The 25,045-nt window shown below is 39.1% G+C and overlaps 1 protein-coding gene across 9 annotated transcripts in view; it reads right to left on the bottom strand.

Annotated features, from left to right (window-relative positions):
• Window positions 1-25,045, bottom strand: part of PTPN13 (protein tyrosine phosphatase non-receptor type 13) — a 221,784-nt gene that overhangs the window by 163,180 nt on the left and 33,559 nt on the right. For all 9 annotated transcript variants that reach the window (XM_061420713.1, XM_061420709.1, XM_061420714.1 and 6 more), the window contains exon 2: window positions 5,837-5,956. In XM_061420713.1, coding sequence (XP_061276697.1) covers window positions 5,837-5,951 — 115 coding nt within the window. In that variant the 5' untranslated portion in view covers window positions 5,952-5,956. The remainder of the gene's footprint in view (window positions 1-5,836; window positions 5,957-25,045) is intronic.

Genomic DNA, 25,045 nt, shown 5'->3' with positions numbered 1-25,045 from the left:
TGCTTAGATATCATTATTCTATAAATATTTACCATAACAATTTTGTTTTTAAAAAGGACTCAAATTACTAGGAGTCTTAAAAACATGAAGAAATAATTTTCTTGACCTTCTGTTCAGTAATCCCCCAGTAGAGATGCTTATTTTCAGCCTTTATTTATACTAATAGGAATGTCAATTTGCACTGAAAAAGACACAGTAGCAACATACAAGTTCAAGAAAATAAAGGGAAAAAAAATCCATAAGAACTGAGAGATTATATACCAGACACAAAAGGACAAAGAAAATCTAGAGGGGAAAACACATTATAAAAAAACAAATTTCTTGGAGTCCATTGTATTTTACCTGCTTTGTTCCCCATAACGTTCCCAGTATTATTCATAAATGTGTCTACCAAGACAAACACCATTCATCCACAAAATAAGCAAAGAAAATAGTTATTTTTATTTCAGTTTGTTAAAACAGTTAGGAGAAGAACTTGTGGCAAAAAGACACTACTAAAAAGAAAAAAGAAAAAAAAAAAAGAGTGTGCTATCAAATAAAAGGAATGAAAAACCAGAGATTTCAGATGTGCTGTGTTCAGTCGCTCAGCCGTATCCAACTCTTTGAGACCTCATGGACTGTAGCCTGTCAGGCTCCTCTGTTCATGGGATTTTCCAGGCAAGAATGCTGGAGTGGGTTACCATTTCCAACTCCAGGAGATCTTTCCAATCCAGGGATTGAACCCACGTCTCCTATATTGCAAGTGGATTCTTAACTACAGAGCCATTTAGGAAACCTTTAGATTTCAGTTAAACTTAATCAAATAAGCATGAGTTTCCTCCAAAAAAATTGAAAACTCCAACTAGCAATCATAAGAGTTGGTAATCTCCAGACTGCCAAAGAACACAAATTCAATTTCTCTGTATCACTGATGTTATTCTGTGAGTTCAACGGAAGGCTTTATGATAACCAGATCCCACTGGGCAGTGTTTAAGATATAGCTGCCTCACAATTAATTTTATGAACACATCCAATAAATCTCTTTATTGTAATGGGCCAATATGTTATGCAATAACTGCATCTCAATGACAAGGACTTAATATTCAGATGTTCGGTCTCTATTGAAAGTGCAAGTGTTAGTCACTGAGTTGTGTCTGACTCTCTGCAACCTAAGGACAGTAGCCCACCAGGCTCCTCTGTCCATGGAGTTCTCCAGGCAAGGATACTGGAGCGGGTAGCCATTCCCTCCTCCAGGGGATCTTCCTGACCAGGGATCGAACCCAGAGCTCTTGCAGCGCAGGCAGATTCTTTACTGTCTGAGCCACTGGGGAAGTTTTCAATCTCTATTAATGTTGCAAAATTTGAAAGAAAGAAACCCTTAGGTACTCACAGTGTGTGAGACGCTTTATATTCCATGAGTCATGGGCAGGGCAGTGATCTCCCAATTAGCATAATGAAAAAAGGCATTATTTCTTCCTCCTCTGAACATCCCTAGTACTTCCTGTCTCTATCACACATCTGGCACACTGTTTTGAAGTAGTAAATTTTCCACATGCACCTGGCTATTTGGTGCGTATGCCTTAAGGGCAAGCCACACCTTCTATTTATTGGAATCTTCCAAACAATACCTCACAAGTAGGAGATGATTTTTCAACATTAATGGACTGTTGGTAATTAGCTGAGTAATGCCACCAACATATCCTTCCTTCAACAACACCTCTGCAGCACGGCTATCTGCTCTGTACTCCAGAGGGCCAATACTTTTCTGAAAATTCTCTGAAAAATTACAATGAAGCAAACAAGATCCACTGAAAATAACTAGGTTCTAAGTAAGTCATGTTAGATAAAAGGAATAAATTTCCTTTAAATGAATCCTAACTCTAATCAAAGATTATCAAATATCTAGGTTATAAAAGAATCGTGCTTCTGTGCTTAGTCGCTCAGCTGTGTCTGACTCTTTGAAACCCCATGGACTGTAACCTGCCAAGCTCCTCTGTCCACCCATTGAATTTTCCAGGCAAGAATACTGGAGTGAGTTGCCATTTCCTACTCCAGGGGCTAGAAAAATGGGATGGGTCCTAACCTTGTTTTAAGTTCCTGCCTCCGGATTGGAAAACGACAGCAGCAAAACAAAGTATCAGCATCTACCCTCACTCTTTCCCTGTGCTCCTGACTTTCCTTACTCAGTCAGAAGCCACCTAACCTCTAGACCTTTCGAAACATTCCCATGGCTCCTGGTCTTCAGCAATTCAACTGTATAATGGCTCTCAAACTTTAACATGCATCAGAACATCCCTAAAGATCTGCGGAAACACAAAAGGCTGGGCTCCACACAGAGGATTTCCTGTTCAGTGGGTCTAAAAGTGAAAGTGAAGTAGCTCAGCCGTTTCCAACCCTGTGACCCCATGGACTGTAGCCTACCAGTCTCCTCAGTCCATGGAGTTTTCCAGGCAAGAATACTGGAGTGGGTTGCCATTTCCTTCTCAGTGGGTCTAGGGTGAGCCTAAGTATCTGCATATCTAACAAGGCTTCAGGTGACACGGGTGTTACCCATCCAGGGATCCACTTTGAGAACTTTGACTATCCTCAAATGCTCCCCTATTTCTGTTACAATTATTGTGCTTAATTGTTGTTGTTGTTCAGTCCCTCAGTTGTGTCTCTTTGCTACCCCATGGACCGCGGGATGCCAAGCTTCCCTGTCCTACACTATCCCCTGGAGCTTGCTCCTACTCATGTCCATCGAGTTAGTATGCCATCCAACCATCTCATTCTCTATCACCCTCTTATCCTGCCCTGAATTTTTCCCAGCATCAGGGTCTTTTCCAGTGAGTCAGCTCTTCGCATCAGGTGGCCAAAGTACTGGAGCTTCAGCTTCAGTATCAGTCCCTCCAATGAATATTCAGCACTGATTTCCTTTACCATTGACTTGTTGGATCTCCTTGCAGTCCAAGGGACTCTCAAGAGTCTTCCCCAACACCACATTTCAAAAGCAGCAATTCTTCGGTGCTCAACCTTCTTTATGGCCCAACGTTAACATCCATACATGACTACTGGAAAAACCATAGCTTTGACTATATATACCTTTGTTGGCAAAGTAATGTCTCTGTTTTTAATATGCTGTCTAGGTTGGTCATAGCTTTTCTTTCAAGGAGCAAGTGTCTTTTAATTTCATGGCTGCAGTCATCATCTGCAGTGATTTTAGAGCCCAAGAAAAAAAAGTCTGTCGTTGTTTTCATTGTTTCCCCATCTATTTACCATGAAGTGGTAAATCTATCCCCATCTATTTACCATGAAGTGATGGGACCAGATACCATGATCTTTGCTTTTTGAATGTTGAGTTTTAAGCCAGCTTTTTCACTCTCCCCATTCACTTTCATGAATAGGCTCTTTAGTTCCTCTTCACTTTCTGCCATAAGGGTGGTGTTATCTGGATATCTCAGATTATTAGATTATTGATATTTCTCCTGGCAATCCTGATTCCAGCTTGTGCTTCATCCAGCCTGGCATTTCACATGATGTACTCTGCATGTAAGTTAAATAAGCAAGGTGACAACATACAGCCTTGACATACTTCTTTCTCAATTTGCAACCAGTTTGTTGTTCCATGTCCAGTTCTAACTGTTGCTTCTTGACCTGCATACAGATTTCTCAGGAGGCAGGTCAGGTGGTCTGGTATTTCCATCTCTTTAAGAATTTTCCACAGTTTGTTGTGGTCCACAAAAAAAGGGTATGGCACAGTCAATGAAGCAGAAATAGATGTTTTTTGGAATGCACTTGCTTTTTCTATGATCCAGTGGATTTTGGCAACTTGATCTCTGGTTCCTTTGCCTTTTCTAAGTCTGGCTTGAACATCTGGAAGTTCTCAGTTCATGCACTGCTGAAGCCTAGCTTGGAGAATTTTGAGCATTACTTTGCTAGCCTGTGAGACGAGTGTAATTATGCAGTAGTCTGAACATTCTTTGGCATTGCCTTTCTTTGGGATTGGAATGAAAGCTTTTTCCAGTCCTGTGGCCACTGCTGCATTTCCCAAATTTGCTGGCATATTGAGTGCAGCACTTTCACAGCATCATCTTTTAGGATTTGGAATTCCATCACCTCCACTAGCTTTGCTCACAGTGACGCTTCCTAAGGCCCACTTGACTTTGCATCCCAGGATGTCTGGTTCCAGGTGAGTGATCACACCATATTGGTTATCTGGCTCATTGAGATCTTTTTCATATAGTTCTGTGTATTCTTGCCAGCTCTTCTTAATATCTTCTGCTTCTGTTAGGTCCATACCATTTCTGTCCTTTATCGAGCCCACCTTTGCATGAAATGTTCCCTTAATTTTCTAGAAGAGATCTCTAGTCTTTCCCATTCTATTGCTTTCCTCTATTTCTTTGCACTGGTCACTTAGGAAGGCTTTCTTATCTTTCCTTGCTATTCTTTGGAACTCTGCACTCAGATGGGTAAATCTTTACTTTTTTCCTTTACCTCTTGCTTCTCTTTTTTTCTCAGCTATTTGTAAGGCTTGCTCAGACAACTATTTTGCTTTTCTGCATTTCCTTTTCTTGGGGATGGTTTTGATCACCATCTCCTGTACAGTGTTATGAACCTCCATCCATAGTTCTTCAGGCACTCTATCAGATCTAATCCCTTGAATTTATTTGTCACTTCCACTGTATAATGTAAGGGATTTCATTTAGGTCATACCTGAATGGCTTTCCCTGTTTCCTTCAATTTAAGTCTAAATTTTGCAATAAGGAGTTCATGATCTGAGCCACAGTCAGCTCCCAAGCTTGTTTCTGCTGACTGTATAGAGTTTTTCCCTCTTAAGCTGCAAAGAATATAATCAATCTGATTTTGGTATTGACCATCTGGTGATGTCCATGTGTAGAGTCATCACTTGTGTTGTTGGAAGAGGGTGTTTGCTATGACCAGTGCATTCTCCTGGAAAAATTCTGTTAGCCTTTGCCCCACTTCATTTTATATTCCAAGGCTAAAGTTGCCTGTTACTCCAGGTATCTCTTGACTTCCTACTTCTGCATTCCAGTTCCATGTAATGAAAAGAACATCTATTTTTTAGTGTTAATTCTAGAAGGTCTTGTAGGTCTTCATAGAACCATTTGACTTCAGATTAATTAAAATCAATTTTAAAGTTGAATTCTTTCTTTAGATGAAGTTTGGTTTCTTTATCTACTATTCTAAATTAGAGTTGGACATAAGGTGTGAATGGCAAACACCATCTTTGTGTGGAGCTTTTCAGCACAATATCAAATGGTTTTGAACAAATAAAGGGTGACTCACTCTGTAAATTTTCTAGTTTCAAAATGTCACACAACCATTTGCACCAGGTAACCACCTCATCAGGCAGCACCACACTAGTTAATGAATTTTCATTATTCTGGGGATGCACATATAATTCTTTCTGCCAGGAATGTTTTTTCCTCCCTCTTACATGGTTATCTTTTCTTTTTCCAGGTCTAAGCTCAGGGGTGATTTATACAGGGAAGTCTTCTTTTGCTTCCTCTTCACCAGGTCAAAACCTCCTACTATGGGCTCTCATAGTCAACCGATTTCCCTCCCTGGTACTCCTTGTCATGATTGCATTTTTTTTTTAGTTGTTTATATAAGTATTTTATTAACAGGTATTTTCCACACTGGACTTAAGTTCTAGAGAGATAGGCAAGATTTTCAGTTTTAAACACTATGATATTTTCAGTGCTTAGCATACATAAGATGTTCCAGTGAAAGCAGCGAAGATCTGAGCTTTTTCAGTCCTAAGAGAGATAAAAGAAAGCACTGCTTTCTACAGTCTGCCACAGTAGCTGCTTTTCTGCGACATCCCCCCCCCCCCCCCCCACACACACACACTTACCTTTTCTGAATAGTTCTTGGAGGCTTTCGGCACTTTGATTTAATACAGCCCATATTTCTTCCTCCTGCAGTGGTCCACCCCGAACTTCCAGGGCCTCAGCTAGTGACACGTGCATATTACCTACGAAACAAAGGTAACAGATGGTCTACACGTCAACCAATTCACTGCATTTGCAGTAGTGAAAGTTCTCCATCAGTAATGAGTCTATGAAGTCCCTGTCCACCTAAGTTCTCAATATGGCCTTCAGTATATACACTACATAGTCCTACAGCTTCAAGTAGTAGACAGAAAGGACTTAGAGGAAAAGAACTCTCACAACAACCATATGCCCTAGCCCAACACGGTCAACTTCAGAGACAGACCTGGAGAACGGCCATAGTGGTGTAACAGGGAAGAACAAAACCTGACTCCATGTTGGATCTGTTTCTTTGCCCTTTGCTTTTTGTTATGTTTGTTACTATAACCACTAGAAGGACGCTGTCTATAGCTAAAAGCATACACAATGGCCTGCCTCGAGGAGCCCTGCCCCTCTGACTGAATGTTAAACAAGTGCCTTCGTTCAATTCACAGGAAGACACTCCGACCCTGCCCACCTGTGAAAGGCTGCGGAGAAGAAATGAATACATCTCCTCTCTGATGCTGGCCAACCCAGGAGATATTTTGCAAGAATTACGTCTTTCTGATTTTACTTTCTCACCTCCTCCCCCTCTTATAAAAGAAACTGGCAACCAGACCCTGATAAGATGGTACTGGAAGACACCAGTTTGCCATCTTTTCAGACACTTGGATTCCTGAATAAAGTCGCTATTTCTCCTCTTCTGATTTACTGGCCTGTCCCATGGATGGAGGAGCCTGGTAGGCTGCAGTCCATGGGGTCTCGAAGAGTCGGACACGACTGAGCGACTTCACTTTCACTTTTCACTTTCATGCATTGGAGAAGGCAATGGCAACCCACTCCAGTGTTCTTGCCTGGAGAATCCCAGGGACGGGGGAGCCTGGTGGGCTGCCGTCTCTAGGGTCGCACAGAATCGGACACGACTGAAGTGACTCAGCAGCAGCAGCATGTGGCAAGCAGACCAAGCCTGATTTGGTGACAGTGGTGACTACTTCATGGCAGAAGAGAGACTCAAAGTACCAGAGACACCAAAACTACAGACAATTAAATCAAAGCAACCAGATTGGAGTTCCAGGTTTCATTCTATTCATCCAAGGTAGAAAGAATAGAGAGGAGACCCAATGACCATGGCGGAAAAAAGTTAGAAATAAGATGGACACATTTTTTTCCATTCACTGATTTCTATATTTCTCAAAATATACTATAATTTTGCACTAAGTAAACTTAAATATTTCTAGACTCAGCTTTTGCTGCCAACTTACCATTTGCCCCTGGCAAAGCCATTTTACATCTAAACTTCAGTTTTCCATATGTGACATGGGAATAATAACAAGACAGGAACAATAATGCCATTTTGAGGTGGCTGTGGTAAGGAAAGAAGCTATGCTCGTAATCACGCTTTGTAATCTAAAACACTATACAAGTTGAATTAACAGAAAATCAGAAAGGTGCCTCTGTTGTGACATTTTTGTAAGGTCAATTTTTTTTAAAGCATTCAATGTGTAGGCAATATATTGATGAAACAAGATTTTCCATGGGGCTCAACGATCCTTTTTTTCACTTTGGAATAGGGAAATGCAGCTAGTCAAAATCTTCCTTTATAAGTTTTCCTAAATTAACCTTCCTTGAAAAGAAAACTGCTCTTTGTAATGATCACTGAGATTTCTACACTAACCAAACTAAATTAAGAATAATGTGTATCTGTCGATAGGCAGAAGCAGTGGGTTTGGAAAAGAAACTAGAAGGAGTAGAAAATGTTAAATACTTATTTTCTGTAATTATATCCTTCATTAAACTTGAAGAGATGTTTTAAAAATAAACATTTTTTTCTGATAAAAGTTGACTTTGCTTACTCAGCTAGCAAGAAAACCTAATATTTTCTTTTAATTTACATTTATGATACTTTAACCCAGATGGAAAAACATCAACTACAGTTCTATACATGAGGCCAGCTTTGTGCTATTACTGTCCTTTTCACATGTTTACTATAGCATTTAATTCTTAGAGTCTGCCTTGAGGGGTGCCTACTTAAATGAGCAATGTGGTGGTTAGAGGGAAAATGTAAGATACTGCTTTGAAAAAGTCACAGAGTTTTATCCATCTTGAACAAGAAAGGGATCATTTATTCAGATCCCCTCCCCTCCAACTCTCGAAGTTTCTCATGTATTTTATTATATGATAGCACAGTAATGGCACAGTTTTTGAATAAAAAAAAAAATAGAAGCTTCATTCTTTTCTAAAAGGTATCTGAATAATCTTCTACATAAAACACTATACTAAATTGGAAATTTCAACAGAAGATACTATTAGCCATCAGATACCAACGAGACTTGTGAGAAAGACTAATCTGTAGCAAAGTTCCAAAGCGATATGAATGAGAACCAGTTAGATAGCTCTAAAGCCTACACACAGGGTATAAACAGTAGGGAGAAAATTGCATAAAGAGAATTTCTTTGAAGACAGCTGTACTGATTCTCATGCCTCTTCCAGTGGGAGGCGGTGGGAAGGGGTGTTTGGTATGTGTTCCCTGGAGGTAGGGAGGACACCACAGACTTGAGCTTGATACTTCAGGAATCTGAAGGCTTAGGCTAAGACAGCAGTCAGAGGGAGGAGAGGGCACACAAGAGAGCTGGCGGAGGAGGCCAGCTCTATTGACTCTGATATTAGCTGGGTGGGGGAGGGGAAGAGGGGCGAGGAGCAGGAACACATAGCTCGGAGTTAATGAAATCTTACCCAGATGATGAAAATGTCCCCAAATTTAGATTGTGGCAATGGTTGCAGAACTCTGAAGGTATATTTTAAAAAGGTGAATTCTATGGTATGTCATTTATATCTCAATAAAGCTGTTTAAAAAAAATGGACTTTCCCTGGTGGCTCAGTGGTAGAGAATCTGCCTGCCATTGCAGGGGACAGGGGTTTGATCCCTGGTCCAGGAAGATTCCACATGCTGTGAAGCAACTGAGCCCGTGAGCCTGCAAACTGCAACTACGGAGCCCATGTGCCGCAACTACTGACGTCCACGCACCTGGAGTCTGTGCTCCACAAGAGAAGTCACTGCTATGAGAAGTAACTGGAGAGTAGCCCCCGCTGGACACAAACAGAGAAAACCGGCTCAAAGAAATGAAGACCTGGTGCAGCCAAAAGCAAATTAAATTAAGTAATTACTTACAAAGCTGTTAGAAAATATTCTACCTGGCGTACGGCCTGAGGTTCCCAGAGTACTGATGAGGAGGAGGAGGAAACGAGGAAGCATTAGAAAAGGAAGTATGAGGGGAGAGGGAGTAGAGGAAGAGGAAGAAGATTTGGGTATTGGCTAGAAGGAAAATCTTTTTGAAGTGTCACATGAAGGATAGCTCCAGTGGAGGAACCCCATGAAAACACAAGAAAAAAGGTCAGCCTTAAGCACACAATGAATCAGAGAGTGTGAAGCCATTTTATAACAAAAGGCTAGTAAAAAATTGTTTGCCTCTCTACCTTTCTTCCTACCCCTAGTTTAAATCCCGATGGAATCAGATACAGCAACTGGCAAATGGATGAGGAGATGAGCAACAAGAAGGGAAGCCAATCACACTGCTTCCCACTTACTGCTAATCCCAGCCAGGGGAAGGAACTGGTTCATCTTTGAATAAAGACTGAAATGTTAATTAATATATAGACAAGACTTTTAATTATCGGAGAAAGTGAAAGTGAAGTCTGAAGTCTGAAAGAAAGTGTTAGTCATTCAGTCATGTCTGACTCCGTAGCCCACCAGGCTCCTCTGTGCATGGGATTCTCCAAGCAAGAGTATTGGGGTGGGTTGCCATTCCCTTCTCCAGGGGATCTTCCCGACCCAGGGATCGAACACAGGTCTCCCACATTGCAGCCAGACGCTTTACCGTCTGAACCACCAGGAAAGGCCTAATTATTGGAGAAGGGAATGGCAACCCACTCCAGTATTCCTGCCTGGAGAATTCCATGGACAGAGGAGCCTGGCAGGCTACAGACCATGGGGTCACAAAGAGTCAGACATGACTGAGTGACTAACACTTTCTTTCTTTCAGACTTTAAGTTAAAGAAATAACATTATATTTTCAACATATGTGACTGCAGTTATTATTCTCAAAGGATGAATAGAGAAGCATGAACTTGAGTTTCATATAAAGGCAAAAGAATAACTTCCCCTAGCGAAGGTAAAAGAGAAAGACAGGAAGGAGGGAGGGAAAGATGGAAGGAAGGCAGAAAGAAAGAAAAGTGAGGGGTAAAATAAGATGCTTATGATTACCTATTGTAAAGCAAATGCTATATTCTCACACACACCATATTAAATATTAAGATACTGGTTTTTGTTGTTTAGTTCCAACTCTTTGTGTCCCTATGGACTGTAGCCTGCCACGTTCCTCTGTCCACAGGATTTCCCAGGCAAGAATACTGGAGTAGGTTGCCATTTTCTTCCCCAGGGGATCTTCCCCACCCAGGGATGGAACCTGTGTCCCCTGCACTGGCAAGTGGATTCTTTACCGGAGCCACCTGGGAAGCTTTGAGATAGGTTTTTAAAAAATATTTTTTATTGTGGTAAAAAGTCTTCTAATATAAAACATACTATTTAAACCATAATTAACTGTACAGTTAGGGGCACCAGGTACATTCACATTGTTGTGCAACTCTCACAAGACCCATCTCTGAATTTTTCACCTTCCTAAACTGAAACTCTGTCCCCATTAAACAGTAACTCCTCATTCTGCTTTTTAACTCCCTCTGCCAAATCCTGGCATCTACCAATGTACTTTCTGACTGTATGAATTTAACTATTTTAGGTATAAAGAAATTGGTTTTTAAAATAAAATCTTCCTATAAATAAGAATAAGAAAAATCAAAAGTAACTACCAGACAACAGAATTTTTTCTGTCTACAAAAATTACACCTTTATTGCTTGATTCAGTCAGGTCTGATTTATATGTTGTTAATCCTCTTTAAAATTTTAAAATTTGCCTATTTAGTATAAGATCTGTATATATCTCTGGTTGGAATTTATTAGTCCACCAAAACATAGAAGGAATATATGTCTTTAGACATAATATCATCTAGCTAACACAAGAGATTAGACACTTTAAATGTATTAACTTTGCTAGAAAAGAGGTTTACTGTTTTTAAAAACAGCCTCAACCCTCTAATCACCCAGTCTCAAGATAACATGTTAAAGTGGTTTTCTAAAATTCAAGCAAATAACACATAACTATAGATTATAAATTGTCTACCATCACCAAGTTTGGCAACTACTATCATCATCATTTGCCTCTCTGTTATTTTTATTCACCTTTACTATAGCTCTCCAGATCAGTAAGTCTGAAGAAAGGGAATGAAGAAAGGGAATGAAAGAGATGCAGAAGTAGAAGAGGGATGCAACAAAAAGGAAGTAGAGAAAAAATAAATAAATCTTAAGAGGGAAAAAGTTATGAACATTCTAAAGAGTTTATTACTTTAACTGTTTCCTTTGGACACATTATGAGATAACCTGGGGTGCAGATAAATGACTGGCATTATTTTACTATCAAAAAGGTCTCACTTTACAATACACATAAGCATAAAATTCACTTTTATTTCCTTAAAAGTGGTAGGTTACATGAGAACCACATTGTTGGAAAGACTATCAAATAAATAATCATTTATTATTATGTTTTATTTATTATTGTGTTTTATTATCATCATTATGTTTTTGGTTAGTTCAGTCGCTCAGTCGTGTCCGACTCTTTGCGACCCCATGAATTGCTGCATGCCAGGCCTCCCTGCCCATCACCAACTCCCGGAGTTCACTCAGACTCACGTCCATCGAGTTGGTGACACCATCCAGCCATCTCATCCTCTGTCATCCCCTTCTCCTCCTGCCCCCAATCCCTCCCAGCATCAGGTTCTTTTTGCATGAGTCAGTTCTTCGCATGAGGTGGCCAAAGTATTGGAGTTTCAGCTTCAGCATCAGTCCTTCCAATGAACACCCAGGACTGATCTCCTTTAGGATGGACTGGTTGGATCTCCTTGCAGTCCAAGGGACTCTCAAGAGTCTTCTCCAACACCACAGTTCAAAAGCATCAATTCTTCAGTTCTCAGCTTTCTTCACAGTCCAACTCTCACATCCATATGTGACCACTGGAAAAACCATAGCCTTGACTAGACGGACCTTTGTTGGCAAAGTAATATCCCTGCTTTTCAATATGCTATCTAGGTTGGTCATAACTTTCCTTCCAAGGAGTAAGTGTCTTTTAATTTCATGGCTGCAATCACCATCTGCAATGATTCTGGAGCCCAAAAAAAATAAACTCTGACACTGTTTCCACTGTTTCCCCATCTATTTCCCATGAAGTGATGGAACCAGATGCCATGATCTTAGTTTTCTGAATGTTGAGCTTTATGATTTTGGTTAATATAGGTATTATTGTCATGACCTTAATACTGTGCCCACAGAGTTAGATAAAATCACAAAAAGATTCTAATGATGTCATTTTAATCCTGAAGGATTTGTGGTACTCAGCAAATAGGAAACACATAAAAGTGATTTCAAAAAGAACTAAACAGTAAACAGATTGACTTGAATCCACTCAAGTGGTATGACAATTTGTCTGGGGATTGACTAATGAACTTGGACCATTTAAATAGATTCTAAAGAAACAGAACTGTAAGAGTACATTACCTAGAGACAAATGAAAACAAAAGCTCAACAGTCCAAAACGTATGCAGCAAAAGCAGTTCTAAGAGGGAAGTTTGTAGCAATACAATCTTATCCCAAGAAACAAGAAAAATCTCAAGTAAACAACTTAACCTCACACCTAAAACAACTAGAGAAAGAAGAACAAACAAAACTTAGGCAGTTAGTAGAAGAAAGGAAATCATAAAGATGAGAACAGAAATAAATGAAAGAGACAAAGAAAACATGCACAAAGACCAATGAAACTAAAAGCTGGTTCTTTGAAAAGATAAAATTGACAAACCTTCAAGAAAAAAAGGGAGAGGACCCAAATCAGTAAATTAGAAATGAAAAAGAAGAAGTTACAACTGACTACACAGAAACACCAAGGGTCATAAGAGACTACTAGGAACAACCGTGTGCCAGTAAAACAGCCAACCTGGAAGAAATGGACAAATTCTTAGAAAGGGACAGTCTCCATATTGAACCAGGAAGAAATAAAACATATGAATAGACCAATCACAAGCACTGAAATTGAAACCATGATTAAAAACCTTCCAACAAACAAAGTCCAGGACCTGACGGCTTCACAGGTGAATTTTATGAAACATTTAGAGAAGAGTTAACACTCTGAAACTTTCAGAAAGTTACAGAGGAAGGAAAACTTCCAAACTCATTTTATGAGGCCACCATCATCCTGATATCAAAACCAGAGAAAGATACCACAAAAGAAGAAAATTACAGGCCAATATCACTGATGAACATAGATGCAAATATCCTCAACAAAATATTAGCAATTTGTATCCAGTGATACAATAAAAAGCTCATATAACACGATCAAGTAGGATTCATCCCAGGGATGCAAGGATTTTTCAACATCTGCAAATCAATCGGTATGATACACCACATCAACAAATTGAAGAATAAAAACCATATGATCATCTCAGTAGATGCAGAAAAAGCTTTTGACAAAATTTGACACCCATTTATGATAAAAACTCTACAGAAAGTGGGCATAGAGGGTACATACCTCAACATAATAAAGGCCATATATGAGAAACCTGCAACTAGGTCACACCAATGGTGAAAAGCTGAGAGCATTCCCTCTAAGATCAGGAACAAGACTAGAATGTCCACTCTTACCAGTTTTATTCAACATAGCTTTAGAAGTCCTAGCTACAAGGAATCAGAGAAGAAAAAGAAGTAAAGAGAACTCAAATTGGAAAAGAAGTTAAATTGCCACTGCAGAGGACATGATACTATACATAGAAGATCCTAAAGGTGCTACCAGAAAACTACTAGAACTCATCAATGAATTTTGTAAAGTTAATACACAGAAATCTGTTGCATTTCTATACACTAACAATGAAAGATCAGAAAGAGAAATTCAAGAAGCAATCCTGTTTACCACTGCATTAAAAAGAGTAAAATACCTAAGAATAAACTTACCAAAGAAGACAAAAGACCTGTACCCCAAAAACTATAAGATGCTGATGAAGAAAATTGAAGAAGACATAAACAGATGGAAAGATATACCATGTTCATGGATTGGATGAATCAATATGGTCAAAATGACTATACTACCCAAGGCAATCTACAGATTCAATGCAGTCCCTATCAGATTACCAATGACATTTTTTAACAGAACTAGAACAAAAAAATCTCAACACTTATACGGAGACACAAAAGACACTGAATAGCCAAAGCAATCTCCAGAAAGAATAACAGAGCTGGAGGAATCAGGCTCCCTAACTTCAAACTGTACTACAAAGCCACAGTCATCAAAACAGTATGGTACTAGCACAAAAACAAAACAAACATATAGATCAATGAAACAGGATAGAAAATCCAGAAATAAGCCCAAGCACCTACAGTCAATTAATCTATGACAAAGGAGGCAAGACTACTCAATGTTGGAAAGACAGTCTCTTCAACAAACTGTGCTGGGCAAAGTAGACAGCCATAAGTAAAAGAAAATGAAATTAGACCATTTCTTAACTCCATACACAAAAATAAGCTCAAAATGGATTAAAGACCTAAGTGTGAGGCCAGACACTATAAAACTCCTAGAGGAAAACATAGGTATAACACTCTATGACATAAATCACAGTAACATCTTTTTGAATCCATCTCCCAGAATAATGGAAATAAAAGCAAATATGAACAAATGGGACCTATTTAAACTCAAAAGGTTTTGCACAGTAAAAGAAACAATAAGCAAAATGAAAAGACAACCCACAGATTGGGAAAAAACATTTGCAAATGATGTGACCGATTAAGGCATTCATTTTCAAAATTTACAGTTTATGACACTTAATAGCATCAAACAAACAACCCACTCAGATGGCAGAGGAGAAGGATGTGTGCTCATCTCCTGCAAGAGCACCAAAATTGCAACTAGCTGTCGAACAACCATCAAAAGGAGGACACAGGAACCCACCAAAAAAAGATTCCCCATGTCCAAAGACAAAGAAGCAGCTGCAGAGAAACGGTAGGAGGGGTGCAATCATGATAAAGTCAAACCCCATACACATCAGGCAGGTGACCCACAAACTGTACAGTAATACCAAAACAATGACTCAAAAAATGGGCAGAAGATCTGAATAAACATTTCTCCAAAGAGGATATACAGACGGCCAATAGCACATAAAAAGCTGTCCCACATCACAAGTTTTTAGAGAAATGCAAATCAAAACTACAACGAGATATCACCTCACAACAATCAGGATGAAATGAAAGTGAAAGCCGCTCAGTTGTGTCCAGCTCTTTGTGACCCCATGGGCTGGCTATACATTCCATGGAATTGTCCAGGCCAGAATACTGGAGTGGGTAGCCATTCCTTTCTTCAGGGGATCTTGCCAACCCAGGGACTGAACCCAGGTCTCTCAAATTGCAGGTGGATTCTTTACCAGCTGAGCCATGAGGGAAATTGACAAGTAACAAATGCTGGAGCGGTGTGGCGGTGTGGAGAGAAGCCCTCCCACACTGTTGATGAGAATGTAAATTAGTACAGCCACTATGGAGAACAGTATAGAGGTTCTTTAAAAAGCTAAAAATAGAGCTACCATATGACCCTGCAATCCCACTCCTGGGCATACATCCAGAGAAGAACATGATCTGGAAGGATACTTGCACCTCCAATGATCATTGCAGCACTGTTTACAATAGCCAAGACATGGAAGCAACCTAAATGTCCATCAACAGAGGAATGGATAAAGATGTGGGGTGTGTGTGTGTGTGTGTGTGTATAGGAATATTACTCAACCATTAAAAAGAAGGGAATAATGCCATTTGCAGCAACATGGATGGACCTAGAGAGAGTCATACTGAGTGAAGTAAGTCAGACAGAGAAGGAGAAATACCATATGACATCCTTTATATGTAGAATCTAAAAAGAAATGATACAAATGAACTTACTTAAAAACAGAGAGACTCACAAACTTAGAAAATGAAGTTACGGTTGCTGGGGGGAAGGGATAGGGAGTCTGGGAAGTCATGTACACACTGCTATATTTAAAAAGGATAACCAACAAAGACCTATTCTATAGCACATGGAACTTTCCTCAACATTATGTGGCAGCCTGGATGGGAGGAGGGTTTGGGGTAAAACGGATACATGTATATGTATGGCTGAGTCCCTTTGCTGTTCACCTGAAACTACCACAACATTGTTAATTGGCTATACTCCAATACAAAATTAAAAGTTTAAAGTCTGGGGGAAGAAAAAAGAAACAGGACCGTAAGAGAACCTGTTTCAAGAACAAAGCCAACTATAAAACAAAGATGTGCCACTAGTTTGGAGCATAGAGACACTCATCGTTGTCTAAGGACTAGCTAAGGTCATTAAGAAATCACAGTGAGTTGAGAAAGCAATCCCCAAAGTTACAAACATCTTTAATTCAGGAAAATTTACAATGAATTTCATAAAATTTTAAGAGCAGAAAGCCCATATATTAGTATCTGTACATATTTGGTATTTTAGCTGTTTATAATGTTTAAGAAAAATAGGTCCAAATAACAGATTTGCTTGTGATTTCAATTTAAATAATGTAACTGAGAAAATGATTTCAGGCTTATATAAAATATCACAAATACCACTGGAAAATAAAAGAACTTAAATCTTAGCATATTTACAAGTTTCCATTCATTACAGACTTCTTTAAGTACTCAGGATTTTGTGGCGGGGGTGGGGGTCAGTCAGACAACTGAAATACTTTTAGAAGTCAAAAAATTTTAAATAAATGTTCCAGGGATTGAATCCATGCCCTCTGCAGTGGAAGGTGGACCACCAGGGAAGTCTCTAGAAGACAATTTTTAACTGTATGAATGCAGTTTAAAACAATTGAGGCATTTTAATTAAGTTTGAAAATAGGATCATATACTCAATCAAAAGGTCCCCTAAAAGTGACTACAAATCTTTTCTACAAGTAAAATAACTGACCTTAGAAACTTAACAACTAGGTTTCAGAATTTGTAATTTAATAAGAATATTCATTTAAAAATAATTTTCAATAAGCTTTGCTATATACAGTATGTATTTTTTTAAAGTTAGCAGAAAAATCATTGTGATTCTGGATCAGACAAATTTTTCTTAGATACAACATCAAAATTACCCTTAAAAAATGGTTACAAGTTTCAACTTCCCTGGTAGCACAGTGGATAAGAGTCTGCCTGCCAATGTAGGAGACGGGGGTTCAATCCCTAATCCACATACCGCAACTCCTGAAGCCCATGCACCTAGAGCCTGTGCTGCACAAGAAAAGACAACTCCAATGAGAAGCCCGTGCGCCACGAACTAGAGAGTAGCTCTTGCTCTCCACAGCTAGAGAAAGCCATTGTGTAGCAACGAAGACCCAGCTCAGCCAAAGATACATAAATAAAAAATAAAAATAGCAGCGTGTACATGTTGATCTCAGGCAAGAGTTAAAAAAAAATGTTAAGAAAAATGTTAAGACTTCATCAAAATGAAAACTTCTGCTCTTTGAAAATAATTGTTCAAAGAATAAAAAGAAAAGTCACAAATTAAAGGAAACATTTACAGACCACATAATTGATAAAAGATTCATAACCCGGAATATATAAACTATCAAAATACAATAGGAAAACAAACAATTCAAATTTTTTACATCAAATTCGCAAAAGATTTGAACAGGTGTTTCATCCAAGAAAGAAAGTACATGGATGGCAAATGAGCATAAAAAGATGCTCAACTTCAATAGTCATTAGGAAAATGAAATTAAAACAATGAGATACTGCCACACAGCTATCAGAATGACTAAAATGAAAACAACTGACCATACTCAGTGTAGCCAAGGATGTGGAGAAACCGGAACTCACACATAACTAGTCCGAAAGTAAAATGGTACCCTTGGGGAAACTAACAGTTTCATAAAAAGTTTAATATAAGCCTACTTACTATAGGATCTAGCCATTCCACTCCTAAGTATTTACCCCAAAGAAATGAAAGCTTATATCTACACAAAGGGAACGGTTCTCAAAACTTTCTGAGATGCTCTTCCCAGGTTATAATCCTCAAATTCATCTTAAATAAAACATTCAATTTCTTAAAGAAATAAAAAGACTTATATACAAATGTTCGTAACAGCTTTATTTGTAACAGCCCAAAACTGGAAACAAGCAACTGTCAACAAGTGAATGGATAGACTGATCTTAGTATATTCTCACAATGGAATATTAGTCAGCATAAAAGGAATGGACTAGTATTGATACATGCAACAACATGAATCTCAAAATAATTATACTGAGTAAAGGAAGCTAGATCAAGGGAAAAAAAGAGAGAGTATGTGCTTTATAATTACATTTGTACAAAATTATAGAAAGTGACAACTATAGTTATGACAAATAGCTCAGTTGCCTAAGGATGGCATTGTGCCATGAAGAGGCAGGTGGCAGTGATTACAAGCAAACGTGAGAAAACATTTGGGGATAATGGATACATTCCCTACCCCGATAATGGTTCACAGGTAGCTGCACACGTAAGTCAAAAACTCAGCAAACTGCACACAATACGTATAGTCTATTATATGTCAGTTATGCCTCAATAAAGCTGTTAAAAAGAGAAAGCAAACTAAACCTGACCAAAGCCAGGACAGCATTCCTTTTCTTTGTCCTGGGAAGCTAACTGCATTTTTTTTCCCCCAGAAGAAACCAAGCCCTGACAACAAGCAACACATGCTTTAAAAAGAAAAAAAAATTTTTTTTCTAAAACAGGTCCAGGGGCAAATTAGGAGTCGGGTCACACAGCAGGAGGTGAGTGGCAGGCCAGAGAGTGAGGCTTCATCTGCCACTTCCCATCACTTGCCTTACCACCCTCTCCCTCACAACTGTCTTCCATAAAACAGGTCCCTGGTGCCAAAACGTTTGGGGACCGCTATTCTAAAAGTTAGGTGGCTCAGATGGTAAAGAATCCGCATGCAATGCAGAAGATCCGGGTTCAATCCCTGGGTTGGGAAGATCCCCTGGGGAAGGAATCTTAAAGTTAATTTTTCTCCCATTAAAATAAAATCTATTAGACAAATCAAAATCCACGGCTAGGCTAAATCTAAGATTTTCCTTTCTGAAACAGCCAAAGCATATCTAAGACGCTGTATAGCTTATATTATTCAAGCTAGAATATGTGGCTTGATAACACAATAATTTTGTAAAAACCTTTATTCAAGATAGCAAGCTCTTGTTTTTCTCTCAACTTCTAATTTCCTAAAGCATTTAGACCTGAAAGTATAATTACGAAAATTATAGGCCATGTGAAATAATGTGAAATTATTTCTACCTTTTATCTGTCAATCCATAAAGAAACGGTCAACACCAAGCCAGATGTATACAAAGTAGGAACAACAAAAGCACAACTAGATCTCTTAAAGACTTAAAGCTCATCTCCCTAATTTAAAAAAAACAAACAGAATATTTCTCTTCCATTAGAGCGTATGTACAGATCAAGTAGTAGAGAAAATGTTACTGCCCACTGTAATCAGAAAAAGACTAAGAAAGAATTGAGATTTTAAGGAGAAAAAGAGATAAAAGTCAGTGAAGTTTTAATTGGATGTTGCCTCAAGGTAGAAAATAGCATGTGTCTAAACATTTTTATTGATGTTAGAGGAAAGCTTAATATTTGTCAACTTTTCCATTATACTTTTCCAGTGAGAGAAGAGAAACTAAAACACAAGTCTAAATTGCCTTTCTGGGCCTCTGGCTCAAGTCAACTACTTGTCTAAATAGAAATCATATATGCCTATTCCCTGTTTTTCAAAGGGCAGCTTCAAAAAACCAAAAGAAGCATTCTGGAACTCTTTTATCTCTCTGGATCATTTAAATTTAGGAGAAAAGTAAATTGAGGGGAAAACCTCTAGTCTCACATGTGTTATATTTTTCCTCACCAACTGGGATGTACCAACAGAAAACAAGGTAATGGTAGAACTTTAGTTCTGAAGTTCGGTTTTTCTACATCACCTCTCCTCTCCACCCACTGACTTTCGTTATGATCACTGCTTTAGAATACCTGGTTGGTCGTCTTCAAGAAACGTAGACTTCGGGGCTTCCCTGGTAGCTCGGTGGTAAAGAATCTGCCTGCCAATGCAGGAGACAAGGGTTCCATCCCTGATGGGGGAAGATCCCACAAGAGCTCATGCATCACAACTACTGAGCCCAGGAGCTGCTACTGAAGCCCGAGCACCTAGGGCCTGTGCTCTGCAACAAGAGAAGCCACAGCAATAAGAAGCCTGCTCTCTGCAACTAGTGAAAAGCCTGAGCAATGCAAAGACCCAGCACAGCCAATACAAATAGATAGATAATTTTTAGAAAAAAGAAACGTAGACTTCAAATGCCTCAGGATAACAGCCAATAAAGGAAACAAATACGATGAGGCACAAAAGTCCATGAAAAAAAATTCCTATTTGCTTTTCATATTGTAATAAACAATGTTTAGGCAGAATTAGGCAGAATGTTGTAGGCAGAATTCAGAGATTGTCCTCAACATTCCCTTTCCTGTTGTGAATTGCCTATGGGGAGGTACAAGACCAGGAGCTGAGGGATACTCCAGCCAACAACCAGCAAGACAATGGTTCTATGACCACAAGAAACTGAATTCTACCACCAACCAGTGAATGTGTCATGGGACTGAGAGTCTCAGATGTTACTGTATTCCCAAGCTGACACTCTGATTTCAGTCTGGTAAAATCCTGAAAAAGGGAACAGGATCACGTGCACCCAGAATCCTGACAAACAAGAAGTGCAAGGTAATAAGTGTGAGCTAAATTTGTAGCAACTGAAAGTGGGATTCCATTATGAATGAGAGTGTTGGTCGCTTAGTTGTGTCCAACTCTGCAACCCTATGGACTGTAGCCCACCAGGCTCTTCTGTCTATGGGATTCTCCAGGCAAGAATACTGGAGTGGGTAGCCATTCCCTTCTCCAGGGGATCTTCCCTACCCAGGTCTCCTGATTCTTTACCATCTGAGTTACCAGGGGACCCTGGGATTCCACTACAACAGTGACTAAAAATGGAGGAGAAGCTTCGGAACTGTAGTGAGCAGAAGCTGGAAGAATTTTGAGAAAGCCTAATTTGCCTCAAACAGATTTTTAATAGATAACTGGACTTCAACCTGAATATTGTTGGTGAGGGCTCAGAAAGAAACGAGGAACACATTATTGCAAACTGGAAGAAGGGGAATCCGTATTACATAGTGGCAGAAATCTTATGACATTGTATCCTACAGTTAATATGGAAAGCAGAACTTCCAAGTGGCAAAACTGCACATATGATACACAGGAGATTTCCAAGAGAAGTGTTAAATATGCTGTCTGGTTTACTCTTGCTCTTTATAGTAAAATGCAAAAAGAGAGAGAGAGAAATAGAGGAAAGTCCTGTTAAAGAGGAAGCATCAGGACTACATAATTCTGAAAGTACCCAGCCTTTCCAGATAGCAAAAGATGCCAAAAACCAGAAATGGTTGCCAAAAATACAATAGACAAAAAATGATCTTCTGCTAAAATTTCAGAAAGGTCAAAAGGTCAGAGGATTCAGTCACAGAGAGGGCCCTGTCAAGATTTTAAGGGTCTCTGGTAAGCTTTAGAGTTTCCCCTTAGCCATCGCAGGAGGAGGCAAAGACAGAAAAAGGATTATTTTGAAAAGAAAAAAAATAAAAATTCACAGGTGTAACTTCTGTCTAATGTAGTGAATCCCTGTGGAATCCACATAAAACCCAAAGTTCCTGAGAAAATGGTTTCAGCATAAACACTGCCGGGTTGGACTAAAAGAAAGAATATAAAATGAAAGGAGGCTGTTGGATTGCAACCTCAGTTCTACTGCCAGGACAAAGGCTGGTTGAAAGAAACCACTCAGCTGCAAATATACACTACCATCCTAGAAAAAGGAAGACTGATTCAGAAGGCAGAATTGAGACTCAGAGGGCAGAGCTGACTGCCTTGAAGGGTTATTCCCAGGCTTTGAAGCCCAACCAAAAAAAAAAAAAAGCCAATCTGCCCACCTGAATCTCAGAACTGTTATGGAAAGTGGGACAGTGATGGACAGAGACTCTTTTTTGACTTTCCATCCTGCCGTTCTCCCTTCTGGACCAGAATGTCTGCGATAGTTATCCCTGGTGTGTCCCACCATTTTATGCTGGGAATGTTTGGAACAGTCTCTTTAGTTTTATAGTTTTACAGGTTCACGGGATAAGACACACACAAGAGCCTCATCTATACCTAATGTAGATGATTCAGATGAGCCTTTGGACTTGGAGCTGATGTTTTAATAGGATGAGGACTCTGGGAACCAGGGGAGGGGGTGTATTTTGCTTGTGAGTGAGCATATGGGTTCAGAGGCAAAACTATGGTAAGTAGAACTCTGCTATAGCTCCCTAAATTCCTGTCCCCTTGGTATACCCTGGCATACATCTTAGTGTATATAATCATCCCTTTGCTTATGGATGGGACCAGTAAATATCAAGGGATAGGAGCCCACTTGACTCGGCTGTGATATAGAACAGTGGTCCCCAACCTTTCTGGCATCAAGAACCAGTTTCCTGGGAGACAGTTTTTCCACGGACGGGGTTGGGGGATGGTTCTAGGATGATTTGAGCATATTACATTTACTGAGCACTTTATTTCTATTATTATAACATCAGGTCCACCTCAGATCACCAGGCATTAAATTCTAGAGGTTTGGGACCCCTGATATAGTAGACTGTTGGAGCAAACTGGAAAGGAATTCAAAGACATGGAGCTTTCCCTTGCTCACCCTGATGAAGCCAACAATCATGCCGTCAACTGCCTATGGAGGGAACCACATGGCAAAGAGTCGATGGTTAGACCGTTGAGCCGAAAGCAGACCTCAGCTGACAGCCAGCAAGAAAATGATAAACTTACCCCTTACAGCTGCAGGGAATTGAGTCCTACCAAATAACCAGAGAGCTCAGAAGAAGACCTCCAAGCCTCAGTTGATATTCCAGCCTGGTGTGACCCTGAGCAGAGCACCCAGTTAACCTGCACCTGAGTTCCGGACCCACAGGAACTTGAGATAATAAAATGTGTCGTTTGGGGCTTCCCTGGTGGCTCAGTGGTAAAGAATCTGCTTGCCCATGCAGAAGACATGGGTTCGATCCTTGATCTTGGAAGATCCCACATGACTCAGAGCAACTAGGCCCCTGTGCCACAACTACTGAGCCCGAGAGCTGCAAACTACTGAGCCCACATGCTGTAAATACTGAAGCCTGTGCGCCCTAGAGCTCATGTTCCACAAGACAGGAGCTCCTGCCCACTGAAGCTAGAGAAAAGTCTTCATAGCCACGAAGACCCAAGCATAGCCAAAGATAAATAAAGTCAGATTATAATAAATAAATGTGTTTGTTTGAAGCTACTAACTCTATGGTAATTTGTTATACAATAGAAACAATAGAAAATAAATACAACCAGGGTACAGATTTTGAAGAAAATATAAAAAAGTAAGTCCTGTTATTATACTTTTAAAGTTTTCAGGATAATGCTTTCAGACCATTAAAGTGGATCTCATAAGAGAGGGAACATGCTGAGTAAATTAAGCTTGTCTTTCTAGACATCAAGGTTTATACAAACCTGTTACTTCATGCTTTAATTGGCAAAGCAATGTGCACTGAGGTGCCTTTATCATACACTGTTTGGGATATAATGTTAGGTGATCCAGAAAAGTGGACCAAAGCTCACTCGACTCAGAAGTGAATGACTAATATAAGCAAGACAAATAGTGCCAGTTTATTAAAGAGGCTCTTGCTACAATATTTTCCTGATTTTCCACTGGTTAGCATTCTCAAGATCAGGCAATACTTCTACAGTTACAATCTAAATGAGCAGCAAGAAGTCAGCTATTAGAGGTGTTAGAAGGCAGAAGGCAACAAACTCTACCTAAGTGGCAGATAATGGGTTGGCCAAGAAGTTCTTTTGGGTTTTCCCCTATGATCTTATGGAAAAACCCAAACACCCTCAATACTAAAAGTTGAATACTGAAGGAGAAAGTGATGTTTGTCTTCTCTTCCTGACCTTTCTTACGAATCTATCCAAATCTACTGAATCTAAAAATTGGGGGTTAAATTTATACTGCAGTATGAAATAAAGCAGTAGATGTCATTCTGTATTAATGTGGACAAATCAACTTTGACTCTAGATAAAAATAAATGAAACAAGAGTAAGCCCAAATGACCGCACAAGTCACAGATGAAGCACAATAAACCTACGCATGCTCCAGTAATTACAAAAGTAATTTCAACTTGATGTTTGGAGACAGCCAAAATTCTATTCAAATTGCTCCATCCTAAAAGTGATTTTGACATTACCAATTTCCATTTAGAAACATCTAAAAAATTGAAATGTGGTATAAAACATATAATTACCTAAAACAATAAATTCAATAAACCTGAAAACCAAATCGAAAATACTAAGCAGTGACACAAGAGATATTCATATTGAGTACTGCTGTTTATTATGCCATTTTTATTTTATCTAATATCACTGTGACAACTAAATGAGACTATTGCTTATAACTGAAATAATGACATGACTTAAAAAAACTTATCAACCCAATCCCATGTGGTTTAGGGTATTCCTTTAATTTGTGGCAATCCAACTAACTCCATAAAGATGTGTTTCTCAAGGTGTAGTTTCCATATTTAATTTTTATTTTAATTAACTATACAGTGCTCTTGTGCAACTGTCATAGAAAAGAATCACTAATATGTAAATGCAATGGTAGCCTTTTTCAAAGCAGAAAATAAAGGAGTTCATGCTTATAGACAAATAATGGTAAAATCATTTTGGGTAAATTATTCAAATTGAATACTAATGTATTATAGGTTAGAATAACCTAGAATAATGTACTCCCCTCTACAAGTCACTTGTCAAAATTGAGTTTAATTTCAGATTACATCACACCATCTCTTTTAACACTAATCAAT

The sequence above is a fragment of the Bos javanicus genome, chromosome 6 (genome assembly GCF_032452875.1).
Source record: "Bos javanicus breed banteng chromosome 6, ARS-OSU_banteng_1.0, whole genome shotgun sequence".
NCBI lineage: Eukaryota > Metazoa > Chordata > Mammalia > Artiodactyla > Bovidae > Bos > Bos javanicus.
The sequence above is the reverse complement of the archived record's forward strand: the minus strand, read 5'-3'. Positions and strand labels throughout refer to the sequence as shown.